The sequence below is a fragment of the Siphateles boraxobius genome, unplaced genomic scaffold, assembly GCF_051911475.1.
Source record: "Siphateles boraxobius isolate OS27281-9 unplaced genomic scaffold, OSU_SipBor_1 204, whole genome shotgun sequence".
In the NCBI taxonomy this organism is placed as follows: Eukaryota; Metazoa; Chordata; class Actinopteri; order Cypriniformes; family Leuciscidae; genus Siphateles; species Siphateles boraxobius.
The window spans coordinates 1,377,595-1,405,189 of NW_027508816.1; the positions used below are offsets into that span (position 1 = coordinate 1,377,595).

Sequence of the window (27,595 nt, forward strand, 5' to 3'; positions counted from 1 at the left end):
ACGACTGTAAACCAGCAGAGGATTCTCACGTCATCATCAGGACTACTGTGCTCCTGCTTCTGACATCACTGCAATTAAAAAATGATGTGATTACACTCTGTCTGGTACACTTCTCTTATAGAGTGTGTGTGTGTGTGTGTGTGTGTGTGTGTGTGTGTGTGTGTGTGTGTGTGTGTGTGTGTGTGTGTCTGTGTGTGTGTGAGATTTTTGATTCAATTTAATGTAGTTTATTAAAATGATGGTGTTTACATAAAAAATATAAAGAAGTATTCAATGTATAAAAGATAACAATTACGCTTAGGGACTGGGCTGATTAAGGCTCAGGTGTGGCTCTTTTTTGGTTTACTTGCGGCTGAGAATCGGTGCCAAGAATAAAACCAGTTCTGTCCCAGTGCAGGGCAAGTTATGGGTTATGAAATGGCTTAACATTGGGCTAATGTTGGCCCATGTGTGGTCCATGTCTTCAGGCCGGATCTGGGCCGATACAGGGCCGTCACTCCTGCGGTGTGTCGGCCGAGGGAACGGGTTCTGTGATGAACTCGATCAAATCAAGGTTCTGCCTTTAGAAGACCTGCAATATAACAGTTGCATGAAGCACTATTATGATAGTTTTGCCTCAGGCATTGTAATTGTAAGCATGAACACAATTCAGTTCAATTCACATTCAGTTCAAAGCGCATTTTACAATACATATCATTTCAAAGCAGCTTTACAGAAAATGCAAGAGTCCACATTACAATTTAGAGTGATCTGTTATCAGAGGTAACTGTATAAGTTATGCATTTCAGAAATATACATATGCAAATCACAGTTAGCTAACGTTTCATTTAAACAATGTAGTAATTTAGGGCAGAAACAATGAGTTCACTGAAGTGATGAATACATGTTTGTTAAATGATTAGGATATATAGAAATGTAGCATTGGTGCATGTAGATTCAGTCCCTTCACAGGTGTTGGGTCATCTCTTCACAGGTGTTGGGTCGTCTCTTCATCTCTTCACAGGTGTTGGGTCATCTCTTCACAGGTGTTGGGTCGTCTCTTCATCTCTTCACAGGTGTTAGGTCGTCTCTTCACAGGTTTTGGGTCGTCTTTTCACAGGAGTTGGGTCTGTCTCTTCACAGGTGTTGGGTCGTCTCTTCATCTCTTCACAGGTGTTGGGTCATCTCTTTACAGGTGTTGGGTCATCTCTTCACAGGTGTAGGGTCATCTCTTCACAGATGTTGGGTCATCTTTTCACAGGTGTTGGGTCTGTCTCTTCACAGGTGTTAGGTCTGTCTTTTCACTGGTGTTGGGTCATCTCTTCACAGGAGTTGGGTCTGTCTCTTCACAGGTGTTAGGTCTGTCTTTACACAGGTGTTGGGTCATCTCTTCACAGGTGTTGGGTCATCTCTTCACAGGTGTTAGGTCTGTCTCTTCACAGGTGTTAAGTCTGTCTTTTCACAGGTGTTGGGTCATCTCTTCACAGGTGTTGGGTCATCTTTTCACAGGTGTTGGGTCATCTCTTCACAGGTGTTGGGTCATCTTTTCACAGGTGTTGGGTCTGTCTCTTCACAGGTCTTAGGTCTGTCTTTTCACAGGTGTTGGGTCATGTGTGTAGATCACGTGTGTAGATTATGTGTGTAGATCACGTGTGTAGATTATGTGTGTAGATCATGTGTGTAGATTATGCGTGTAGATCACGTGTGTAGATTATGTTTGTAGATTATGTGTGTAGATCATGTGTGTAGATTGTGTGTAGATCACGTGTGTAGATCATGTGTGTAGATTATGCGTGTAGACCACGTGTGTAGATTATGTGTGTAGATTATGCGTGTAGATTATGCGTGTAAATTATGTGTGTAGATCAGGTGTGTAGATTATGTGTGTAGATCATGTGTGTGGATAATGTGTGTAGATCATGTGTGTAGATTATGTGTGTAGATCATGTGTGTAGATTATGTGTGTAGATTATGCGTGCAGATTATGCGTGTAAATTATGTGTGTAGATCATGTGTGTAGATTATGTGTGTAGATTATGTGTGTAGATTATGTGTGTAGATTATGCGTGTAAATTATGTGTGTAGATTATGTGTGTAGATTATGTGTGTAGATCACGTGTGTAGATTATCAGTAGATCACGTGTGTAGATTATGTGTGTAGATCACGTGTGTAGATTATGTGTGTAGATTATGCGTGTAGATCACGTGTGTAGATTATGTGTGTAGATTATGTGTAGATCACGTGTGTAGTTCATGTGTGTAGATTATGTGTGTAGATCACGTGTGTAGATCATGTGTGTAGATCACGTGTGTAGATTATGTGTAGATCACGTGTGTAGATTATGTGTGTAGATTATGTGTGTAGATCACGTGTGTAGATTATGCGTGTAGATCACGTGTGTAGATTATGTGTGTAGATTATGTGTAGATCACGTGTGTAGTTCATGTGTGTAGATTATGTGTGTAGATCACGTGTGTAGTTCATGTGTGTAGATTATGTGTGTAGATCATGTGTGTAGATTATGTGTGTAGATCACGTGTGTAGATTATGTGTAGATCACGTGTGTAGATTATGTGTGTAGATTATGTGTGTAGATCACGTGTGTAGATTATGCGTGTAGATTATGTGTGTAGATCACGTGTGTTGATTATGTGTGTAGATCACGTGTATAGATCACGTGTGTAGATTATGCGTGTAGATCATGTGTGTAGATCATGTGTGTAGATTATGTGTGTAGATCACGTGTGTTGATTATGTGTGTAGATCGTGTGTAGATTATGTGTGTAGATTATGTGTGTAGATCGTGTTTAGATCATGTGTGTAGATCCTGTGTGTAGATTATGTGTGTAGATCGTGTGTAGATTATGTGTGTAGATTATGTGTGTAGATCACGTGTATAGATCACGTGTGTTGATCATGTGTGTAGATTATGTGTGTAGATCATGTGTGTAGATGTTACGCCCTTACTAGGGAGCAACAATGAAGGAGGAAGAAACGTTTACGGCGGTTACAATACTCTCTTTATTTACACATTCTTCGTGACAAAAACTGTCTCTCAAGTTCTCTCAAGCTTTCGCAATACGCCGCAACGCCGATCAACATCTCTGTCCTGGCCAGGGATCGATGTGACAGAATGGAACGCTCCATGAGGACGCCAAACAGGAAGCTTTTATTGACAGGCACACCTGTGCACCGGTGCACCCAATCCACCTGATTACCCCTCAGCTCCGCAACGCACCTGTAGGAGGAGCAAAACACACCCAGACACGGCAAAACCACAATACAAAGTATACAGCCGTGACAATTCCCCCCCTCAAAAAAAAGGAAACTAATAAGTTTCCGCCAACAATAATCATTCATAACCGCACTAACAAATATAATTTAAGTATAGGCCTATACATACCCAATAACAACAACATTCCTCCCCCCAGCCCCCCACCCCCGTGAATAAAGTAATAAATAGAAAAACAAACCTGTTAACTCTTCATCCAAGGCACAACCTAAGAAATGTTCTACAAGGGTGCCCTAGACAGTGCAACGGCCACTATATTTTCTGAGCCCTTCAAATGTCTAACATCTAAATGAAAGGGCTGAAGGAAAAGGCACCAACGCATCAACTGTTGATTTGGATTTTTAAGAGAATGTAAAAATGTAAGCGGATTATGATCACTATAAACTATTACCGCTGCACTGTTCCCACCTACATACACTTCGAAATGTTGGAGTGTTAAAATTAACGCAAGGGACTTCTTTTCAATTGTGGAGTAGTTCCTTTGATGACTATTGAACTTCCGCGAGAAAAAACAAACCTGGCCGCTCAATACCCGCATCATCCTCTTGAATCAACACCGCCCCTGCTCCCTCTTTACTGGCATCGACCTTAATTTTAAACGTTTTCTCCAGCTGAGGTACCATTAGGACAGGTGTCGTAGTTAACAACGATTTTACTGCCTCAAAAGCATTCTGACAAGACTCATACCAAACAATCAAAGCTTTGTCTTTCAATAGGTTCGTTAAAGGAGCAACAACCGTAGAAAAATTCCTACAAAAACAGCGGTAGAATCCCACCAGGCACCCCACCCCTATTGCTCTCACCTTCTCCCTCACTGGACGCACCTGTCCTTGCCCCACTACCTTACCGAGATAACTAACGGTCGCTCCTGCAAATTCGCACTCAGCAAGATTCAGTGTAAGATTTGCTTGAGAAAGACAGACTAAAAGTAACCGTAACCGTTTAAGATGTTCTGACCATGTATCACTTACCACGATCGTATCATCAACAACTCTTTCTGTTGCTCAAATGAAATTGTGCTTAAAGCAGGCAACGGAAGAGTAGTTGGAAGAGGTGTTCCTACGGCAGGCAACGCAGCTGAATCAGGCCATTTCGATCTTTTCCTCAAGATTCCAAGGTCACACAGCGCAGTCTCAACGATTAACTTAATCAGGGTTCTACGCTAAAGTTTTTCCCGAGGAGCACATGTGCTCCTAAATGAAAAAATCTAGGAGCACACAAAGACATTTTGGAGCGCAGTGAAAAATGTTCAAGTAACAGAGTTTAACAAACTGTTTATTATATATATATATATATATATATATATATATATATATATATATATATATATATATATATATATATATATATATATATAAAAACAAAACGTGTGTGCTCCTTCTCTTTCTGTTCAACTATGGTGTGAAACCGTCGTTTTGATGCAGAAGTATAAATCACACTTTACAATCACTTTAGTAAAACACAACAAGGGGAACGTGTTGCTCTCAGGAGGAGGAGCACATCGGCACACCTGTGAATCTGCATCTTTCACTGCAGAGGCTTTTTCCACAACATGGAGGAGAAACTGAGAGTATTAGTATTTACTAGTATTAGTCAACTAAAACTAGACTAAAAATAAAACAGTTCAGATGACTAAAATATAATGGGTTTAGTTCAATTGTAATGCATTCATTTAGAATTTCTCTAAAATGTCCAAATCCATATACTCTCGGAGAAAACATCTATTAACCTGTTAATATGAACGATTTAAAGTTTGAACATATACAGATTTAACTACTGTGACTTAAAAAATATCTTAAAATTAAATAAAAACACTTTTCCTAAAGTAGAATAGTCTTCTTTCAATGAATGATTTATGCTTTCTTTATAACTACTTGCATACATCATTCTTTATTATTTCAAGCAGCAGACATATTTATTTGTATGAATTAAATATAATGAATCCTTATTAAAGCTATTAACGAGCAGTGAATGCTTTTCTCTTTTTCTTTTGTTGCTTGATCAATATTAAGGACACAGACTGCATTAGGTTTATTACTCACTGTCACTTTAAGACATCGGATCATGTCCAATGACATGCGGATCCAATTGCACTGATGCACATCCGATACACTCAAAACTGTTTAAGACTTAACCGACACAGTTTACGTGAATACTCTCCAAAACGGACATTTCGACATAATGTTGTGTATTTGTCCATTCAGACACGAAAGAAAGCTAAATTCAGTCCTCGCGCGCTGTCTGTGTGTGTGTGTGTGTGTGTGTGTGGCCGCACGCTTGGAGTCGGGTGTGTGCGCACAGAAAACCATAATATGGCTGCTCTACTCATTCTCCCAGACGTTTACATTTTTTAATATTTTATGAGACATGCAGCGCATGTGAACCCGTGTGCCGCTGGTAGATCAGCACGTCCCTAATACTACAGGACAAATATGCGCATCTACAGACGCAGGACATCAGTTCTGACTGGATCGCTTCACAAATCGTCACCATCTAACATTTTTGTCTAGTTTTTATTCGTTGCCGAAAATGTCAATAGATTTTCGTCATAGTTTTTGTCATTCAAAACTAGTTTTTATTTAGTTATCGTCTCGTTTTCGATTATGGTAGTTACTCGCACATTGTGCTCGTAAATCATTTTTCCGGTTCGCACGGATCGTTTTTTAGGGGCATATGCGAGCAAAATGGTCGCACTTTAGAGCCCTGTTAATTCCGTCTTTTGACCTTTTTTGATTATACGTTAGCTTGATTTTAGAATGCGCAGCTAGCTCTATCAATTGCTCTTTGGTCATTTCCTCTAACAATTCCTCAGACGGAGTCTGAGAAAATGTTTCAATCACATCAGTAGCCATAATTACCAATAATCACGCTTACAAAACAAACGCTTTTTTTTTTTATGTGACAAATCAGGGTTTATTTAAAGAAACTAAACCATCCCATTAAACTAAATCAACCCGAGTCTTCAGTTGGCCCAAGACCGGGGATTTACACACTAAATCCCGAAAGTTTGGGAAGACGACCAATTGCCGAGTCGCCCCCCAAACCTCGGATGTGCTCCCGAGACAACTGCTCTAAGCCCCGAGCCAATCAAAAATAACAAACTAAAATAAATAAAAAACTACGTGCCCAAAGACACGCACTAAACCTACCCGGAAGGTTTGTTCTTCAAATACCCCCAACAAATTATGTTCTAGATCCTAACTAATTAATGGAGCGTTCCAATTTTTCAATTCACAAATAGTCGGATAATATACAAATATTCAAACATCCATTCAAAATTTGCCTACCTTTTACCCTCATTCAAAGACATTTTTTTTTTTTTAAATGATTCGCACGAATCCAAACACAAATTTAGTTCGACGGGCCCCCAATTGTTACGCTCTTACTAGGGAGCAACAATGAAGGAGGAAGAAACGTTTACGGCGGTTACAATACTCTCTTTATTTACACATTCTTCGTGACAAAAACTGTCTCTCAAGTTCTCTCAAGCTTTCGCAATACGCCGCAACGCCGATCAACATCTCTGTCCTGGCCAGGGATCGATGTGACAGAATGGAACGCTCCATGAGGACGCCAAACAGGAAGCTTTTATTGACAGGCACACCTGTGCACCGGTGCACCCAATCCACCTGATTACCCCTCAGCTCCGCAACGCACCTGTAGGAGGAGCAAAACACACCCAGACACGGCAAAACCACAATACAAAGTATACAGCCGTGACAGTAGATCATGTGTGTAAGGCACGTGTGTAGATTATGTGTGTAGATCACGTGTGTAGATCACGTGTTTAGATCACATGTGTCGATCACGTGTCATTTCAATAAGTACTTACTTAGCGTGCGCTAAAAGAGTAGGTACTTTATTGCCTGATCGCGATATAAATGTGATCCGGACATCTGTCATGGTGACGTTATCATGTGACCTATGGCGTTATCACAACCGCAACAACTTAAAAGATACGAGCGACAGGTTTAATTCATCTATCTGTAAATATCTTGATATTGATGAAATTTTGTGGTCTTGTTGAAGAAAAATACCATTTATTTTGTGATTTAATATAACCAATATATTTAGGGTTGATTGAAGTTCAATATTTTTAACCCTCTTCTCTTGAATATTGTTAATTTCTTTATTTTATATGCAAACATTTTCAACCACAAGCAAAAGTGGCAAAATATTTTTTTTATGTATTATGATTAATTATTCAAAGATATTTAACCTTGCCATTGTGCTTTTTTATCTGTGTATTTAATCTCATATTATGATGTATGCAAACCCTGATATTTCTGTTTTCTGTTTTTGTCATTATGATTGTTCATTGTTAAAGATACAACCATGGAGTTTTTCCCTAATCCTGTATGTAATTATAATGTCTGCAATAATAAACTGCTATGAGTGACAGGAGCACTAACAGCTCACAGCATCAGTAGCTCTAGAACGGTTCCTCAGTGTGTGTAACGAAGCCACTGCTCGAGATCTGGCTGCTAGAATGGTTCCTCAATGTGTGTAATGAGGCCGCTGCTCGAGATCTGGCCTCTAGAACGGGTTCCTCAGTGTGTGTAATGAGGCCGCTGCTCGAGATCTGGCCTCTAGAACGGGTTCCTCAGTGTGTGTAATGAGGCTGCTGCTCGAGATCTGGCCTCTAGAATGGGTTCCTCAGTGTGTGTAATGAGGCCGCTGCTCGAGATCTGGCCTCTAGTACAGTTCCTCAGTGTGTCTAACGAGGGGGCTGCTCCATATCTGACCTCTTGAACAGTTCCTCAGTGTGTGTAACGAGTCCGCTGCTCGAGATCTGGCCTCTAGTGTGGTTCCTCAGTGTGTGTAACGAGGCCGCTGCTCCAGATCTGGCCTCTTTAACGGTTCCTCAGTGTGTGTAACGAGGCCGCTGCTCCAGATCTGGCCTCTAGAACGGTTCCTCAGTGTGTGTAATGAGGCCGCTGCTTGAGATCTGGCCTCTAGAATGGTTCCTCAGTCTGTGTAACGAGGCCCCTGCTCGAGATCGGGCCTCTAGAACGGTTCCTCCGTGTGTGTAACGAGGCCACTGCTCCAGATCTGGCCTCTAGTACGGTTCCTAAGTGTGTGTAACGAGGCCGCTGCACGAGATCTGGCCTCTAGAATGGTTCCTCAGTGTGTGTAACGAGGCCGCTGCTCGAGATCTGGCCTCTAGAACGGTTCCTCAGTGTGTGTAACGAGGCCACTGCTTGAGATCTGGCCTCTAGAACGGTTCCTCAGTGTGTGTAACGAGGCCGCTGCTTGAGATCTGGCCTCTAGAACGGTTCCTCAGTGTGTGTAACGAGGCCGCTGCACGAGATCTGGCCTCTAGAATGGTTCCTCAGTGTGTGTAACGAGGCCGCTGCTCGAGATCTGGCCTCTAGAACGGTTCCTCAGTGTGTGTAACGAGGCCGTTGCTCGAGATCTGGCCTCTAGAACGGATCCTCAGTGTGTGTAACGAGGCTGCTGCTCCAGATCTGGCCTCTAGAACGGTTCCTCCGTGTGTGTAACGAGGCCCCTGCTCCAGATCTGGCCTCTTGAACGGTTCCTCAGTGTGTGTAACGAGTCCGCTGCTCGAGATCTGGCCTCTAGTATGGTTCCTCAGTGTGTGTAACGAGGCCGCTGCTCCAGATCTGGCCTCTTTAACGGTTCCTCAGTGTGTTTAACGAGATGCTGCTCCAGATCTGGCCTCTAGAATGGTTCCTCAGTATGTGTAACGAGGCCGCTGCTCGAGATCTGGCCTCTAGTACGGTTCCTCAGTGTGTGTAACGAGGCCGCTGCTCCAGATCTGGCCTCTTGAACGGTTCCTCAGTTTGTGTAACGAGGCAGCTGCTCCAGATCTGGCCTCTTGAACGGTTCCTCAGTGTGTGTAACGAGGCCGCTGCTCCAGATCTGGCCTCTAGAACGGTTCCTCAGTGTGTGTAACGAGGCCGCTGCTCCAGATCTGGCCTCTAGTACGGTTCCTCAGTGTGTGTAACGAGGCCGCTGCTCGAGATCTGGCCTCTAGTACGGTTCCTCAGTGTGTGTAACGAGGCCGCTGCTCAAATCTGGCCTCTAAAACGGTTCCTCAGTGTGTGTAACGAGAATATTTAACGGTTCCTCTAAGAATATTTAACGGTTCCTCAGTGTGTGTAACGAGGCCGCTGCTCCAGATCTGGCCTCTAGAATGGTTCCTCAGTGTGTGTAACGAGGCCGCTGCTCGAGATCTGGCCTCTAGTACGGTTCCTCAGTGTGTGTAACGAGGCCGCTGCTCCAGATCTGGCCTCTAGAATGGTTCCTCAGTGTGTGTTACGAGGCCGCTGCTCGAGATCTGGCCTCTAGTACGGTTCCTCAGTGTGTGTAACGAGGCCGCTGCTCCAGATCTGGCCTGTTGAACGGTTCCTCAGTGTGTGTAACGAGGCAGCTGCTCCAGATCTGGCCTGTTGAACGGTTCCTCAGTGTGTGTAACGAGGCCGCTGCTCCAGATCTGGCCTCTAGAACGGTTCCTCAGTGCGTGTAACGAGGCCGCTGCTCGAGATCTGGCCTCTAGTACGGTTCCTCAGTGTGTGTAACGAGGCCGCTGCTCGAGATCTAGCCTCTAGTACGGTTCCTCAGTGTGTGTAACGAGGCCGCTGCTCGAGATCTGGCCTCTAGAACGGTTCCTCAGTGTGTCTAACGAGGCCGCTGCTCGAGATCTGGCCTCTAGAACGGTTCCTCAGTGTGCGTAACGAGGCCACTGCTCCAGATCTGGCCTCTAGAACGGTTCCTTAGTGTGTGTAACGAGGCAGCTGCTCCAGATCTGGCCTCTAGAATGGTTCCTCAGTGTGTGTAACGAGGCCGCTGCTCGAGATCTGGCCTCTAGTACGGTTCCTCAGTGTGTGTAACGAGGCCGCTGCTCGAGGTCTGGCCTCTAGTACGGTTCCTCAGTGTGTGTAACGAGGCTGCTGCTCCAGATCTGGCCTCTAGAACGGTTCCTCAGTGTGTGTAACGAGGCCGCTGCTCCAGATCTGGCCTCTAGTACGGTTCCTTAGTGTGTGTAACGAGGCCGCTGCTCGAGATCTGGCCTCTAGAACGGTTCCTCAGTGTGTGTAACGAGGCCGCTGCTCGAGATCTGGCCTCTAGAACAGTTCCTCAGTATGTGTAACGAGGCCGCTGCTCGAGATCTGGCCTCTAGTACGGTTCCTCAGTGTGTGTAACGAGGCCGCTGCTCGAGATCTGGCCTCTAGTACGGTTCTTCAGTGTGTGTAACGAGGCCGCTGCTCCAGATCTGGCCTCTAGAACGGTTCCTCAGTGTGTGTAACGAGGCCCCTGCTCCAGATTTGGCCTCTAGAACGGTTCCTCAGTGCGTGTAACGAGGCCGCTGCTCCAGATCTGGCCTCTGGAGAACACTGTTGATTTATACTCCAAAAATGTATCTCTCCATAAAAATTAAGAAACAGGAATCACTCCAGAATTAATTGCATTGCTAGTTCACCCCAAAACTTACACAATAATAATGATAAATGCTGACCAATACTTATATATTACCTGAAAATTATGTTTTAGTAAAGCAAACAAAATGTAGTTTTTCTGTAGTATACTCACTCACAGCCTGATAGATTCACGTCACCTGTATGATCATGAGCTCAACACTACATGTACATGTCGAGGTTGTTTCTGATGTGTTAACTCACTTTTGTAACACAAATGTTCCTCAATTTAGGAACAATTAATGCAATTAATCAATTAATTAATTAATGGACAAAAAACTGTTTTTACAGCAAAATCACAACTATAATATACTGTCAGTATATTATACTACAGTAGTTCAACACATGTGACACACAACCAACCGTATTATCTCACATGTGAAAACACTGATCTCTGTGGTGTTCGATTATGACGTATCCTCTTCTTCTTCTTCATCATGACGTATCCTCTCCCGTGGCCTCCTGGGATAGAAGACTATCCATCGGATGAGCACTCGAGATCATCCGGGAACTTCTCTCCTACTCTTCTATGAATACTGAGGTTTTGAACGTACTACTCTCTTCACGTTCTGTTTTCTCTTACTTTATAGTAGGCAAATTCGAACGCACTATTAGTATACGCACGTCTGAATCTCGTGAGAATTAGTACGTCAGGTAATGCTCGCCTACTCTTTTATGAATATTAAGGATTCGGACATTATTCGCTCACCTACTGCGTTATCCCTACTCTATAGTAGAGGAGTGTGCGGTTCAGACGCAGTCACACTTCCCTCTCACCACCTCGACTCTAGACCCTCGACCCCTCAGTTTAACTACTCATATAAACTTCAGGCATAGACCACAATAGTAGTGATAAGGGGTACATAGTGCCAAAATGATTGATGATGACCTTTTCACAATTCAAACGGTTAAATATTAAAATATAATATATTTTAAATAAAATTATTATATATAATTATAAATATTACACTGTACAATAATAACCATCGTACTCACATTTACTAAAACACAATGAGACAATTTTTATAGTTTTAGCTAAACTAATATATAAAAACAGCTTTTCAGAGTTGAAGAAGTAGGTCCTTACTCAATGATGGATATGAAGTGAATTAATTGGTTTACAATAAAATGCAGTTTAAATTAGAAATATAAAAGGGCAAACCTGCAGAGGATCTGACCCCAGATCAGATGTGTGCAAGAACAGAACATTCGAGCTGCACATACTGAAGAAATCAAACGATTGGAAAGTAAACATGGTTACAGATAAAACTGTGATTCATGCACTAGAGAGAGCTCAGATAAAGAAAGCTCAGTTGGATGTAAACGAAGGGCATGCTGGGTTCTCTATCGCCGTCAGTGGTTAAACACACAGGAAAATACCTTGTAAAGGAACATCTTTACGTCAGTGATTTAAGCACTGCTCTTCTGGTTGGTGGCCTGTTATCCCTAAACCTGACAGATCTGATGATATTCACACTGACAGAGGTCCTGCAAGAGAAGTTGTCTGAGCAAATCTGATGTTTTAGTATCCAGAGCCTTTCTGCGAAACACACACAAATAAATGACAGAAGCCTGAAAATCTCCACTGAATTAAACTAAACCTGACAGCTCTGAACATGAGTCATTAGTGAGTGACGGCCTGAGAGTGGTAACTTCGGTATTGAAATTTGTAAGTGGAAAAAAAGAAAAAAAAAGAATATATAATATAATTTGGCCTGATTTAAACATGTTTCAGCATCTAGATTGCTTTATAATGCTTGTCGGTTTTGTGCAAAACCAGAGAAACAAACTCCACTAGAAGAATATGTACTTCATTGGGAAAAATAAAGGAATAAAAAGAACCTGTTTCTCTCTAAAAATGATACTTTATTAGGTCATTTCATAAAACATCTGTCCACATATTGTGAAATAACAGTGAAATATGAGCATATGCGTAAAAGTGAGTGTTCCCATAATGCATAACAATGTTTCAGTAAATAAAGATTTAAACATCATGTTGCAGAAACAGACATTACTAAACTGATCATGCAAGGAGATTCAAGCAAACAGCGAGTGACGTCAACAGCTTCATATGAAGTAATGTGAGATCACATCTAACGTCATACAGGTACATAAAAAAATATAAATGAAACCATATACAAAAGTGATCCGCGTCTTTGCTTTACAGTCGTTCAGGCGCTGAGAGCTTCATTTCTTGATGACTTCCTCTTTGAGTTTCTCTGCCAAGTGTTTTCGCTTCTGCAATCTCTTCTTCTCCTCAACAGAGATTTCCTGGAACATGGAAAAAAAGAGGGGAAAAAATGATAATTTGAGGGCAGATAATCTAAAACCAGCAGTGAACTTACATCTAGACATCTGTCATTCATTTTAAAGTCTTAAAACTGAAATGTAAATCATAAATAATTAAAGAAATCTGAAATTATTAAGGAACTTTGTCATGATGTCCACATCACAGAATGTGAAGTTTTGAAGCACTATAATACATGGATGACATCCGCGTCTCATGATTATTCATGCGTCTTTATGAAGATGCTTCAGCTGGTCTACATGGCAGGACTTCTCTTTCCAGGATACAATGAATCTTCATGACTTTAAAACCTCATTTCCAGGCCCGGACATTTTTAAACTTTCATTCATTCTGAAAAAAATTAAAAGTTAAACAACAGCAGTTTTTCTATGTAAATTCATGAGGAAATGCTTCAGGGAGAATTTCCTGGGAAAGAAGTGAATGGGAATGAATCAGAGGCCACAATATTTATATTTTTGATACAAATATTACAAAGTAGTGGTGTGTGACACGGCAGTTACGAAATTACTAGAGTTAGTACATGTCACACACCACTACTTTGCAATGTTAGTATCAAAAATATAAATATTGTGGGCTTTGAATCACTCCATTTCACTCATTTGACTCAAAACACATTTGAGTCAGAAAGTACAGGTTTGGCCATCTTCTAGAGCAGGTCTGAGGATGGAAACATTCTCACTTTAACTTTCATCAGGCATTTTCTGAGAAACAGGTTCATGAACTGCATTCACAATATGCAAAAATGTATTATTAATCTATTGCCTAACATGCTGAAAAGTGCTCTGTTAAGGTTTCTTGTCTTGTCACATTGACAGTTAATAATTATACTACACGAATCAAGTAAATTACATATTTTGAATTTAAAAAAGGCTAAATTTGCACATGCACAATTGAATTAAGAGTGACAGATTGTACAGGTAATGTACTTTGAGGTCAGAATGCCTACAAGTTGGCAGGTCTGTAACGGAGTTCACGTGCACAGTTTACCGTTCACTTCTTAGTCCTGTTCTGTTCACACATGCTTCAGTTATTAACCAGACGCTTTCTACGACTGAATCAACCCCTGAACAATTCAGGCAGTAACAAACACATTTCAAAAACTCTACACAGTGTGTACGGAACAACTAGATATGGATGTGGCGGTCGGTCATCTTAGCAGCATTAACAAAACATATTCATATTGTCAATGGTTTATATACAGAAAGTGATCAAAGAGCGCTGCCTTTGTTATCACTGGAGCTGTCAATCACTTCAGTTCAGCGCGAGTTCTGACACCGACCACACCGCACACACACTCTCTTATTTACATCTCGTCTACTCTTTATAATAAGGATTATTGAATGGATTCAGATAAATTTCCTTCTGTCAGATGTTTCAGTGCATAGAAATGCATGAACTGTGAGCTGTTCTTGACACTCCTGAGACGAAGCATTCTCTTTCAAACAAACGCTCGCCATCTCACTGTGAAAACACCTCAGGCGTAATAGAAGAACCAATCACACCACGTCTGTCCGAAGGATGGACCTATCACAGCTCGTCAAATCAAACTTTATTTATCATTTAAAATCAACCTTGGTTGGCCAAAGTGCTGTACAGGAAAGTAAGAGAAGACAAAAACAAAGCAAGAAACATAAAAGTTATGGTAGATTAAAAGCTCAATAGAAAAGATTTAAATTCAGCTAATGTGGAAGCTGTTCTGACATGTAGTGGTAGTTGTTGCACAGCTGAGAAAGCTCGATCACCTCTGCGTTGTAAGCGAGATCGTGGCACAGATAAGAGTTGTTGATCTTATGAGTATGAGTGACAATTAAGTCAGAAAGGTGTTTGGGGGCTTGGTTGCTGAGAGATTTATAAATGAATAATAAGATTTTTAAATCAATTCTGTATTGGACTGGTAACCAATGCGGAGAACGTATGATTGGGGTGATGTGATCTCGTTTGCGGCTGCCAGTGAGCAGACGCGTTTTGGACCATTTGGAGACTTTAGATGGAAGAGAGAGGTAATCGACATATAATGCTCAAGACAAGAAGCCCACCCCCTCCCTAGATATACAGCTGTGATCTCCGAAGCGGCAGTCTTGTTCTCTTCCCTGTGAAGACTTTCCTTCAACACTTAAGCTGTGCTGCTTCAGTTCACAAACGTACTGTCAAGGTTGACTTTGCCGAACGCAGTGCAGTTAAAATCTGTTGTGGATTCTCTGCTCGTTACTGAGCTTCTCTACTTCGCTTTCATTAGCAGTGTCTCCTATCTTAGCTAACACGTTAAGGCAAGCTAAGTTTACTGGATAGTCTGACTCACCATGTCGGTGTCCAAGGCCGCAGCGGAGAAAGGGAAAGATGCCCCTTCACGCTTGTGTCCGGCAGCATGTGGACTCTTGATCTCGGGCAGGGATCCACATCCGATGTGTATTGCATTCATGGGCGTCAAGCATGCTCAGGCCGCTCTGGTGGATGCAGAAAGTTGAGCGCACAGTCATGTAATGCCAGCCAGGATTTGGGAAAGAAGGCTTCGGGTGGCTGCATCTTCTAAAGACTGATCCGTGTCTCTCTACTGTCCCTCCTTCGGCTAAGACAGCCCAACCCTTTCCCCCGCGGGATCTTTCTTCCTGGAGGATATGGAACTCAGTCTCCTGAGTTTACGCTGATTTTCGACCAGAAGGTTCTTGCGCAAAATGGGGATTTAGCGTCGATGGTGGTGGATTGTGACCTAGTGGAGGTTTGTAAGCATGCAGCAACTAAGGTTGGCATCGCTTGGCCTGTAACTCCTGGGGATCCGGGAGTTAAACTGGATATATAAATGACGAGAAAAGACTCACTTCTCGCCTTCCCAAGGCGAAACAACTGCTTCCCGCTTTTCCTGCGTGTAGCAGAGATAACGAGATTGTGGGGATAAACTCTTCACCCATCGCGTGTGCGTCAAGGGCTACTCAAAGTGAGTGAGATGGAGGGGCTTGGGCTCTCTAACCCTTCCACGGTGGAGCAGTCAGTGGCTCAACACCTGCATCCTAACAGGCGGACCACTGTCTCAATCTCCCCGGGAAAATGAAACGCTTCACTGCTTCCATGTACCAGAAAATATATAAATCATCAGCATTGGCTGTGCGGGCTCTTAACGTCACTTCACTGTTGATGGCCTATCAAGCTGTGCTGTTGGAGGAGCTGGGCACTCAGCTGGACGCCGGCAATCCAATCCCGGGCTCTGGGAGGAGATCTGCAACATAACGGATCTCAATCATGTGGTGAGGTGCAAAGCTGCGGCCGTACTATGGCTCTCGCCGTTGCGGACGAGGGGTCGCTTTAGGGTTTTCTGTGATGTCTCTGCCGAGTCCACCATGTCTGTTCCCCCACCCACAAAAAAAGTGGAAGATATGGAGTTTCATTCAGTATCTTTTAAAATTGTGTTCAGGCCAGTTTAGCTCCCCTTCGACACAGAATGTTCCGTGGATTGCTGACAGCAATATCACAAGTTTGAGTGCAGAAACCCAGCAAAAGAATGTGGTCTGATGGGTACAAGCACAAGTTCTCAAGTGTATAGTCACAAAGCACTTCAGCCCCTGGGTTCAAAACAAATAAAAAAATTCTCTGTCGCATCCAGGCTCAAAGCCGACGGTGCAGGGTGACAAAAACAATATAATAACAATGAACTAAGAGATAACTTTGTCTCTAAGTCACACAGATCCTGGCCGTTTTTCTCTCTGTCCACTAGATGGCACAGTACTCCATCTACGGTTCAACAGAACCTCTGGCTCTTTATCAGGAGGCGTGGAGAGTTTTCTGCACACCCTTGGGTCCTCGCAACTGTAATGCTTCAGTTCGCTATAAAACCCCCTCCATTCAACAGGGTTATCGCATCTGTAGCAAATGGGGATTCGGCTCGGGTGTTGGAGGCAAAAATATCCTCCCTCTTATAGAAAAGGCCTATAAGACAGAGCCAGTGGGGGAAACTCAGAAAGGCTATTACTCCCATTATTTTCTAATTCCAAAGAAAGATGGGTGTTTGCGCCAGGTAATGGACCTACATGCTCTAAAGAAGCACTTAAGTACAAATTCATGATGCTCACTGTCGGGGCTTTCCTTGTTCAATCCGCCGGGGCGATTGCTTCACTGCGGTCAATCTCAAGCATACTGTCATATAAGCATCTATCCTGCACACAGGAAATATCTGGTTTTCCTTTCAGAATGAAGTGTATGAAGTGCACAGCGTTATCACTGCTGAGACACAAGGGGCTCAGAATATCTGCTTATCTGGACGATTATCTGATATGGGCTCATTTGCTGGAACGAGTGAAATGGGACACAGAGATGCTCACGTCTCATCTCACTTATCTGGGATTCAGAATCAACAATGCCAGAAGCCAGCTGATTCCATCTCTATCTGGGTTTACGAATAGACTCTGTGTCATACCACGCTTTGCTCTCGGAGACGAGGATAATGGCATTTATCAGTGCCTAGCCTACTTCTGCAAGGGAAACTTGGTATCGTCCAGGACATGTCGCCGCCTTATGAGCATGATGCTAAAAATGAGACTTCCAGCGATGGGTGAGCTGAGCTTCCAGAGGAACAGACCTCATACATTTGCCAAATTATACCGTCTGGATGTCACTGCGCCTTACATGGCTCATGTAGCTCTTAAAGTTGGCTCTTTGGAGAATTGAAAGGTCATCTTTCTTTCTTCCTGGGTCTGTTCCTCTGGTATCTCACCAAGCTCACCTACTCGAATAACACGGGAAGAGCGTGCTTAGAATGCCATTCCAGGGATCACAGCTGTAGGGAGGGGGGTGGGCTCCCAATCATGGGCTGTGATTGGTCCGTCCTTCGGAGAGATGTGGTGTGATTGGTGCTTCCATAGTCTATCATGCCTGAGAAGTTTCCCATAGTGAGATACCTTGTTCTGTTCTCAGAGAAAAGGGTTTGGGAAATGCCCCGCCCCTTACCATAACCTTACCATTTAACACACTACTAACTAACTCAACCAGGCCCCGCCCCTTTATTCTGCATATGATTTATAATAATAATAATAAAATAATAAAAATAAGAAGCAGAATAGGTGCTGTGAAGGATTTTTTATAAATTCTTTTCTTGCAGGATTAACAACTATTTGCTTTTGAAACCTAAAATGTCCCTAAACACTTTGGCCAAAGTCAGTGTGTCTAAGTTATTTCCAAATATAACAAAAGGGGAAATCAGAGTTTGCTTCTACATAGTAACAGAAGGGTTTGCTGGATTATACATATGAAGAACATCATATTGTAGAAAAATTATGTGATGTGTCATGTCACATTTGCCATGCTCCTATTCTATAAAAACAGTTGTATTCTTTTTGCTGGTGGGATTCTCTCTGAAACTGGTCTGAGATCCTCCGGCGTGATTAAAACATAATCAGAGGCATTGTCTGGAGTCTGTATAATTATTGCTGCGCAGCAGTTTAGTGGAACACAGAGATTTTAATCTAAAGTGATAGTGTTCAAAAACGAACCCGATGTCATCCGGCTCAGAGCTAGACACAGAGTGTGTGTCTGGGACACGCGGGCTAACTGAAGTCACGTGCGTAGGGGAGTTTCTCTTCAAGGTAAGTCTGACTCTGCTGGTGTGTGTTTATCGAGTGTGTGTGTGTGTGTGTGTGTGTGTGTGTGTGTGTGTGTATGTGTGTGTGTGAGCACCTGTGCGGAGGCTTTGGGCTCCGGGGCCACAGGAGGAGTGTCAGCGGGGCTCTTCAGCGTCTGATCTTTCTTCCGGGCCTGGAGTTTGTCTCTCTGCTGCTTCAGATACTCCGAGCGCTGCTGTAACGCCTCCTCATCCTGCACACACACACACACACACACACACACACACACATCAATGCTGCTCTAACGCCTCCTCATCCTGCACACACACACACACACACACACACACACACACACACACACACACACACACACACACACACACACACACATACACATACACACACACACACACACACCAATGCTGCTGTAACGCCTCATCCCACACACACACACACACACACACACACATCAATGCTGCTGTAACGCCTCAATCCTACACACACACACACACACACACACACACACATCAATGCTGCTGTAACGCCTCCTCATCCTACACACACACACACACCAATGCTGCTGTAATGCCTCCTCATCCTACACACACACACACACACACACATGCTGCTGTAATGCCTCCTCATCCTACACACACACACACACACACACACAGACACACACACACACACACACACACACACACACACATCAATGCTGTTGTAATGCCTCCTCATCCTACACACACACACACACCAATGCTGCTGTAATGCCTCCTCATCCTACACACACACACACACACACACACATCAATGCTGCTGTAACGCCTCCTCATCCTACACACACACACACACCAATGCTGCTGTAATGCCTCCTCATCCTACACACACACACACACACACACACACACCAATGCTGCTGTAATGCCTCCTCATCCTACACACACACACACACACACATCAATGCTGCTGTAACGCCTCCTCATCCTACACACACACACACACAGTAACACTAGACGGGATGCCGTAAGATTCCAGCAACATGCAGTGTTTCAGACACACCAGACGCGACACGACTTCGAGACGTGGCAAAATCAAGCAAAAATCAGTGCCAATCAGAAGTCTGTGTGTGTTTGTGTTTGTGTGTGTGTGTGTGTGTGTGTCATTGTACATTTTAAATGTTCTTGTTTATTTTATTTTCAAGATCTGAGGTTATATTCAAACTCACATTAGCTGATTTTAACATTAAAGAAAGCACATAAACAGTACCTGAGATTATCTCATAATTATGACAGTCTGTCAATTTAAACTGTCATAATTTCATCTTTCCTTTCATAAATATGATTTAATATGTCATTGTCATACTGTGTGTTGTTGTTCCAGCCAAACAGAATCGTCACGTATCGGCGTCACGGCTGGTTTGGGCAAATAAACTGATTAACATGGAAAAGATGTCTTTATTCACACACGTCTGGTTATGAGTCGGACGCGGTGTGAATGAGCCGGTGAAGTGTGTGTGTCTCACCGCAAGCGGTCTGCAGTCTCTCTGTGTGTCGTCGTCTCTCAGGCTCTCTGGACTCGTGTGTTTGGCAGATACTGGACCCTTGACTGGTGTCCTCACAGCGGGAAGAGCTTCACCTTTACCTGTGCAGACACACACAGCACTGATCCTCACACACACACACACACACAAACAGCACTGATCCTCACATACACACACACACGTGATCGGCTGCTGTGAGAGCGAGTGTATTAGGGAACACACACTCACGTGACGCTGAACCCCTGACGGCTGCAGAGTCAGACTGCTTTATCTTCAGCTGTGGAGCTTCAGTCTCGCTGCCGTTGGTCTGAGGAAGAGGAGAACGAGTGTCTCTGTCTGAGGTCTGATTCTCCTGCTGTTCACGGGGAAATACAGCATGAAAAAAATATACTTTGGTAAATCTTAATTGTGACATACAAAAAGTCATAATTATGAGATACTAAATCACAATAAAGAGATTAAAAAGTCTAAATTATGAGATAAAATTTTGAAATTATGATTTTGTATGTCAACGTCAACTTTTCATCTCATAATTATGATAGTATGTCATTTTCAACTTTGTCATAATTTCATCTTTTCAGAGAAAGTTCCTCAAGATTCGAACTCTTTCTTCCACTGCCACACGTCACAGCTCAGCAAGAGGAAGACGTGCCGCTTTAGAGACCTTTGCATTAGTGTATATTGTTAGTGTAGAATTATCTCATTTCCATTGGATTCTGCATAGCTGATATCAGTTAATAACAAATAATCTCTCGATTTGTTGAGTTCAGAATAAGGTTAACCTTATAACTACAGTGGAACTACTGTTCATCTTTCCATAATTTAATAAAGTTACATAGTAACATCCAACTCAGTCACTTGCATTTATCAATCTTTTGTCCTTTATCCAGTCAGTAGTTGTTAGTTACTCTTGTCTAGCCTTTTGTTAATAAAATCCTTTTATTACACTTGTCTCTTCCTTGTGTTGATAATACAGTAAGAGGTGCTACAATATCTCACAGATCCTTCAGATTGGTCGGATGACGAACTTCCTCCAATGTACATAATTATAATTCAATCAACAATCTCCCATGATTGTTCTTGGCTGGTGCCGTAATCATGACACTCTCACACTCGCCTTCACTGACGTGTGACCAAAAACCCAATATAGTGCTGGGCAACAAATAAATCGCATCCAAAATAAAAGTTTTTGTTTACATAATATATGTGTGTGCAGTGGCGGCCTTAAGCATCTGGGGGCTCGTTTCAATAACTAATATGGGGCCATACCCACATAAAACAAACAGAGCAGAAAAGGCAAGAATTCCTGTTGGTTTGCAACAATTGTATATTATTTTATTACGAGCACTTTCAGCTTCATGAACAGGCAGCTCAACATATAAATAATCCAACCTTATTTGATTAAAAATATATACAATTATACAGCGTTTTACGTCGGAATAAGCCTCGCCCTAAAATTACTATTATTTGAAGTTAACATTATACAATACGTAGACCTACACCACAAAACTAGATGATGATAAATTCTTTAAAATTGGGGAATCCGTTACGGACGTGAGCGCTCTGAAAGCGGCACTAAAAGACTGCTTTAAAACTTTCACAGAGACCTCAAACAGAAAGCACAAAGCCTTTCTTTAAAGAGAATTTCGTTTTGTATTAATTCTATCTAATTTTAATCAATGTTTCATCAACCAACTGCCTGGATTTAATAAATAAGAAGTAAATATAGCAGATATATAATCACGACACGGAGGCGCCGGCGCGTGAACAGGAGCTTGTCTCATAGATTAACCAAACCTCAGCATATAAGGTAACCTACTTGCCTCACAGACCTGAGAAATATATATAAAATGTGTACTTCTGAAAAGAACATTTCAAAACGAAAGAAAACAGACTGCTCTCTGTGTATGTAATCCGTATAAAATGTGCATTTCTCTCTGGCGCGTTCACTACTGCGACGATCACGATCAGCATAGTCAACTTCATCTTTGCAGGCGACAGTGACACAGAAAACACTTGTTTATAAACAATTAAAATGTCTCCTTGCTATATTCGACATTCATAATCATTACTTTTGCCGGTTCTTTGTGACAACTTTTAGGTGCTTTAATGAGTAGCATCTGCCTGCAGACACGGAGGCTGCATTTTCAGGACCCCACTTCTAGGACCGCATTTCTAGGACCCTAGGTTTTTAGTGACAGTGCCACCTATCGAATTAGAGGACCAGCGAAGATGAATGACATTCAGAGTGTGAGTATCAAATGCGAATCAATTTTTATTTGTTTAACTTTAAAAACAATTTTGATGCATTTCATTGGAAAGTTAACGTTGCCAACGTGCTGGTGATTTGCTAAACAGTCTTGAATGCATAGCCATCATATATTAGCCTCTAATGCTGGAAAATGAATTGTTAGCACGTTCATTTAACGGAACTGTTGCATGATAAGCCTGTGTTGACTTATTTACAGCACAATAAACTGTAGCATGTTTGTTCTGAAAGCTTGTTTATTACTCATTGTTTTTCCATTTTAATTCAGTTAAAATAATCTTAATGTTTTCACTGTCACGTGCTCACAGTCAGCCTGTTTAACGTTACCCACAATACATGTTATGTGTACGTCTCTTCATTTTGACATGGTTTTATAAAGTTGGTTGAGACATATGACATTTTAATAGTCAGACATATCCGAGAGGCCATTATAATAATTGAAATCCCACGTGTTAGATTGTGTCATTTACTGTATACTGTACTCTATATGAAGTGCTATCAAGGACACAGCTCAGGGTAGGCAATAGTATGACAAAAGATAAATAAATAAATTGGTTAAGCACTAGGCTTAGGCCAAATTTATGTCTATTTATTTATATGAATTTTACTTAAAAATGTTTTTCAAGAAACGACATGAGTGTTTCTAGAACCTTTGTTCCGAGAACATCAAAATCATTTTTTTTTTCAAATCTTTGAACAGTATGCAATAATTGTATTATGAAAATTAATTGGTATGGAGATTGATATCATTATTTTTATCATTATCGTTACTCTGTGGTAACTAAGATCTTTTAAATATGAAATTTAAAATTAGAGAGTAGAACATGGTCAACTAAATGTTCCTTATTTAAATCACTTCTCTTTCTCTCTCTTAGGAGTCAGTGATGATGTTGTCCATGTGTTTGTCCATCCATTGAAGTTCTGTCTATGTGGTTCAGGTCATGATCAAATTTGTTTTTTTGTGTGTTCAAGTTCAGTGGTTATATATTATTTTGTAAAATATTTTGTGTGTTCAATTTCAGTTTTTATATATTATTTTGTAAAATATTTTGTGTGTTCAATTTCAGTTATATATTATTTTGTAAAATATTTTGTGTGTTCAAGTTCAGGTGTTTTATATTATTTTGTAAAATACAAAATCTTAAATCTACCCCCAGAGTCATCCTTGTCTTCCCCCTGTACTTGAAAATGTGGTCCATAGTGACTGAAAAGACTATAAAATGATTCCTTGTTTATTTTACTTGAGTTATTATATGCTACTTAGACCCAATAATTTCTCAACATTCCTAGGAACCTGGTTTAATTGCAATAAAGAAAGTAGTATTTGGGTGTAATAAAACTTGAAAGAAAAAAAAAAACACTCTAATGTAGTTAAAACTGGGTGGAAATATTGCATTGGTGGCACTTTTTTCGGTCCTCCAAAACTAGGGTCCTGGAAATGCGTTCCTGGGACTGCGGTTCTCCGACTCGGTAGGTGGCGCTGTCACAAAAAACTAGGGTCTTAGAAATGCGGTCCTAGAAGTGGGGTCCTGAAAATGCAGCCTCCGGGACTGCAGACAGATAATATTGGCTTTATTGGCAGCGCCACCCTTACATGTTACATGAACGCGTCACCACAACATTAGCACCGAAAACATGGGGATTTTTTGCAATAAATTACAAGCTGCTAGTGACGGTATTTAGTAAATCACCTGTCGGGAGTGCAAATGCAAAGTTGCAAAGCTGATTTAATCATGGTAAAACTATATTAATTTACAAAATAGTTATACAATATGTATATATAATTCGTCAGTAATAAGAGGGCACATTGGTAGGATGCCTGTTGCCGAGTCTCAGCGGCTGAAATCGCGTTCTGAGGAAGGGTGGTGTGCTGACCAGAGGTGAGGCGGCACAGTGACCTAGGTGGCCGGGCCATGCCCCCTGGGCCCCCTTGTGGCGCTTTTCTTGATTGCTAATCCACAACATATGACGATTAGGTTAAACGTTCAGAATACGATTCCATATAAGGTTATATTTCAGCACTTCGCAAATAGACAGCGACTCTTAAGTAGCACTTAGGACGCTTTCTCGCGCGTTCATGTTACGTGCATTTTTGTGAAACGCTTGTGGAATTCCGGCGAGCGTTCGTAACCTAGTAGAGAGTGCTCTTAAGTGCTAAGATACATCGTTATCGGGAAACCCGGCCCAGAAACATTCGTTACACAACTTCGCTCGTGGTGAATCGACCTTGGATGGTTTAGTTTAGACATTATGGCTGAAAACTGAGAAAATGAATGGGATTTTGCTGGTCTGTTGGGGCCCCCCTTGAAGGGCGGGGCCGGTTTCAATTGAAACGGGTGAAACATAGGTAAGGCCGCCAGTGTGTGTGTACTGTGTATAATTATTTTGTATATATAAATACACACACATGCAAATTTGTTATTTATACAAAAAATATGTATATATAAATATATATACAGTATATACATGCAAATATTTCTCAAATATATACATGCATGTGTGTGTATTTATATAAACAAAATAATTATACACAGTACACACACATATATTATGTAAACACATATGCGATTAATCGTTGCCCAGCCCTAATATTAATATTAATATTTAAGACCATAAATCCCTACACTGCCATTAACAGGGTCTAAAGTGTTTGTGATGGTCCTCTAGTGTAAAACCACACACAGTGGAGGTCAACGACACATGTTTGTGTGACCTGAAGTGCACTACAACAAGACATTCAAACGTCCAAAACACACGCATGATCATCAAAACTGCACTCACTCCGTTTACTCATAAACCCTGCAACATGATGCATTTATCCAGATCATACATTCTGTCATAATCCATCAGTTTACTTACTACATTTTTCAAGCAAGAATATCTATATGGTAACACATACGGTTCTGGTGAAATGCATGACATGAATGATGTCAGAGTGACAGTGATCAGCACGTACTGTGTTGGTGTGCTGTGTCCCAGAATCCCCGACGGTGTGAGTCTCACAGGAGTTTCCCAGAGGAGCATCTGATAGACTGCTGGATGTGGAGGCCTGATCCTCTCGCTCCTGCCTCCCGAGAGCCATCATCTCCAGATCATACTCCTGCTTCGACCTCCTGCGGGAACAAGAACACTCAACACTGAGACCGAGACCATCATCTACAGATCATACTCCTGCTTCGACCTCCTGCGGGAACAAGAACACTCAACACTGAGACCGAGACCATCATCTCCTGATCATACTCCTGCTTCGACCTCCTGCGGGAACAAGAACACTCAACACTGAGACCGAGACCATCATCTACAGATCAAACTCCTGCTTCGACCTCCTGCGGGAACAAGAACACTCAACACTGAGACCGAGACCATCATCTACAGATCATACTCCTGCTTCGACCTCCTGCGGGAACAAGAACACTCAACACTGAGACCGAGACCATCATCTCCTGATCATACTCCTGCTTCGACCTCCTGCGGGAACAAGAACACTCAACACTGAGACCGAGACCATCATCTCCTGATCATACTCCTGCTTCGACCTCCTGAGGGAACAAGAACACTCAACACTGAGACTGAGACCATCATCTCCAGATCATACTCCTGCTTCGACCTCCTGAGGGAACAAGAACACTCAACACTGAGACCGAAACCATCATCTCCTGATCATACTCCTGCTTCGACCTCCTGAGGGAACAAGAACACTCAACACTGAGACGGAAACCATCATCTCCAGATCATACTCCTGCTTCGACCTCCTGAGGGAACAAGAACACTCAACACTGAGACCGAAACCATCATCTCCAGATCATACTCCTGCTTCGACCTCCTGAGGGAGCAAGAGCACTCAACACTGAGACCGAGACCATCATCTCCTGATCATACTCCTGCTTCGACCTCCTGAGGGAACAAGAACACTCAACACTGAGACCGAGACCATCATCTCCTGATCATACTCCTGCTTCGACCTCCTGAGGGAACAAGAACACTCAACACTGAGACCGAGAGCATCATCTCCAGATCATACTCCTGCTTCGACCTCCTGAGGGAACAAGAACACTCAACACTGAGACCGAGAGCATCATCTCCTGATCATACTCCTGCTTCGACCTCCTGAGGGAACAAGAACACTCAACACTGAGACCGAGACCATCATCTCCTGATCATACTCCTGCTTCGACCTCCTGCGGGAACAAGAACACTCAACACTGAGACTGAGACCATCATCTCCAGATCATACTCCTGCTTCGACCTCCTGAGGGAACAAGAACACTCAACACTGAGACCGAAACCATCATCTCCAGATCTTACTCCTGCTTCGACCTCCTGAGGGAACAAGAACACTCAACACTGAGACCGAGAGCATCATCTCCAGATCATACTCCTGCTTCGACCTCCTGAGGGAACAAGAGCACTCAACACTGAGACCGAGAGCATCATCTCCAGATCATACTCCTGCTTCGACCTCCTGAGGGAACAAGAACACTCAACACTGAGACCGAGACCATCATCTCCTGATCATACTCCTGCTTCGACCTCCTGCGGGAACAAGAACACTCAACACTGAGACCGAGACCATCATCTCCAGATCATACTCCTGCTTCGACCTCCTGCGGGAACAAGAACACTCAACACTGAGACCGAGACCATCATCTCCAGATCATACTCCTCCCTCGACCTCCTGCGGGAACAAGAACACTCAACACTGAGACGGAAACCATCATCTCCAGATCATACTCCTGCTTCGACCTCCTGCGGGAGCAAGAACACTCAACACTGAGACTGAGGCCATCATGTCTTGATCATACTCCTGCTTCGACCTCCTGCGGGAACAAGAACACTCAACACTGAGACCGAGACCATCATCTCCAGATCATACTCCTGCTTCGACCTCCTGCGGGAGCAAGAACACTCAACACTGAGACTGAGGCAATCATGTCCTGATCATACTCCTGCTTCGACCTCCTGCGGGAACAAGAACACTCAACACTGAGACCGAAACCATCATCTCCAAATCATACTCCTGCTTTGACCTCCTGAGGGAACAAGAACACTCAACACTGAGACCGAGACCATCATCTCCAGATCATACTCCTGCTTCGACCTCCTGCGGGAACAAGAACACTCAACACTGAGACCGAGACCATCATCTCCAGATCATACTCCTGCTTCGACCTCCTGCGGGAGCAAGAACAATCAAAACTGAGACCAAGGCCATCATCTCCAG

General features: G+C 42.6%; 1 protein-coding gene across 4 annotated transcripts in view; it reads right to left on the reverse strand.

Annotated features, from left to right (window-relative positions):
- Nucleotides 1-12,556: 12,556 nt before the first annotated feature.
- cfap36 (cilia and flagella associated protein 36) overlaps nucleotides 12,557-27,595 on the reverse strand; it is a 31,787-nt gene continuing 16,748 nt past the window's right edge. The window contains exons 6-10 of one of the 4 annotated variants that reach the window (XM_077237571.1): nucleotides 25,331-25,487; nucleotides 20,334-20,460; nucleotides 20,088-20,206; nucleotides 18,681-18,818; nucleotides 12,557-12,982 (exon numbers count right to left, since the gene is read on the reverse strand). In XM_077237571.1, coding sequence (XP_077093686.1) covers nucleotides 12,899-12,982; nucleotides 18,681-18,818; nucleotides 20,088-20,206; nucleotides 20,334-20,460; nucleotides 25,331-25,487 — 625 coding nt within the window. In that variant the 3' untranslated portion in view covers nucleotides 12,557-12,898. Of the gene's footprint in view, nucleotides 12,983-18,680; nucleotides 18,819-19,253; nucleotides 19,550-20,087; nucleotides 20,207-20,327; nucleotides 20,461-25,330; nucleotides 25,488-27,595 lie in introns of those variants that run through there. The other 3 variants (XM_077237570.1, XM_077237572.1, XM_077237573.1) reach the window with 3 other exon arrangements.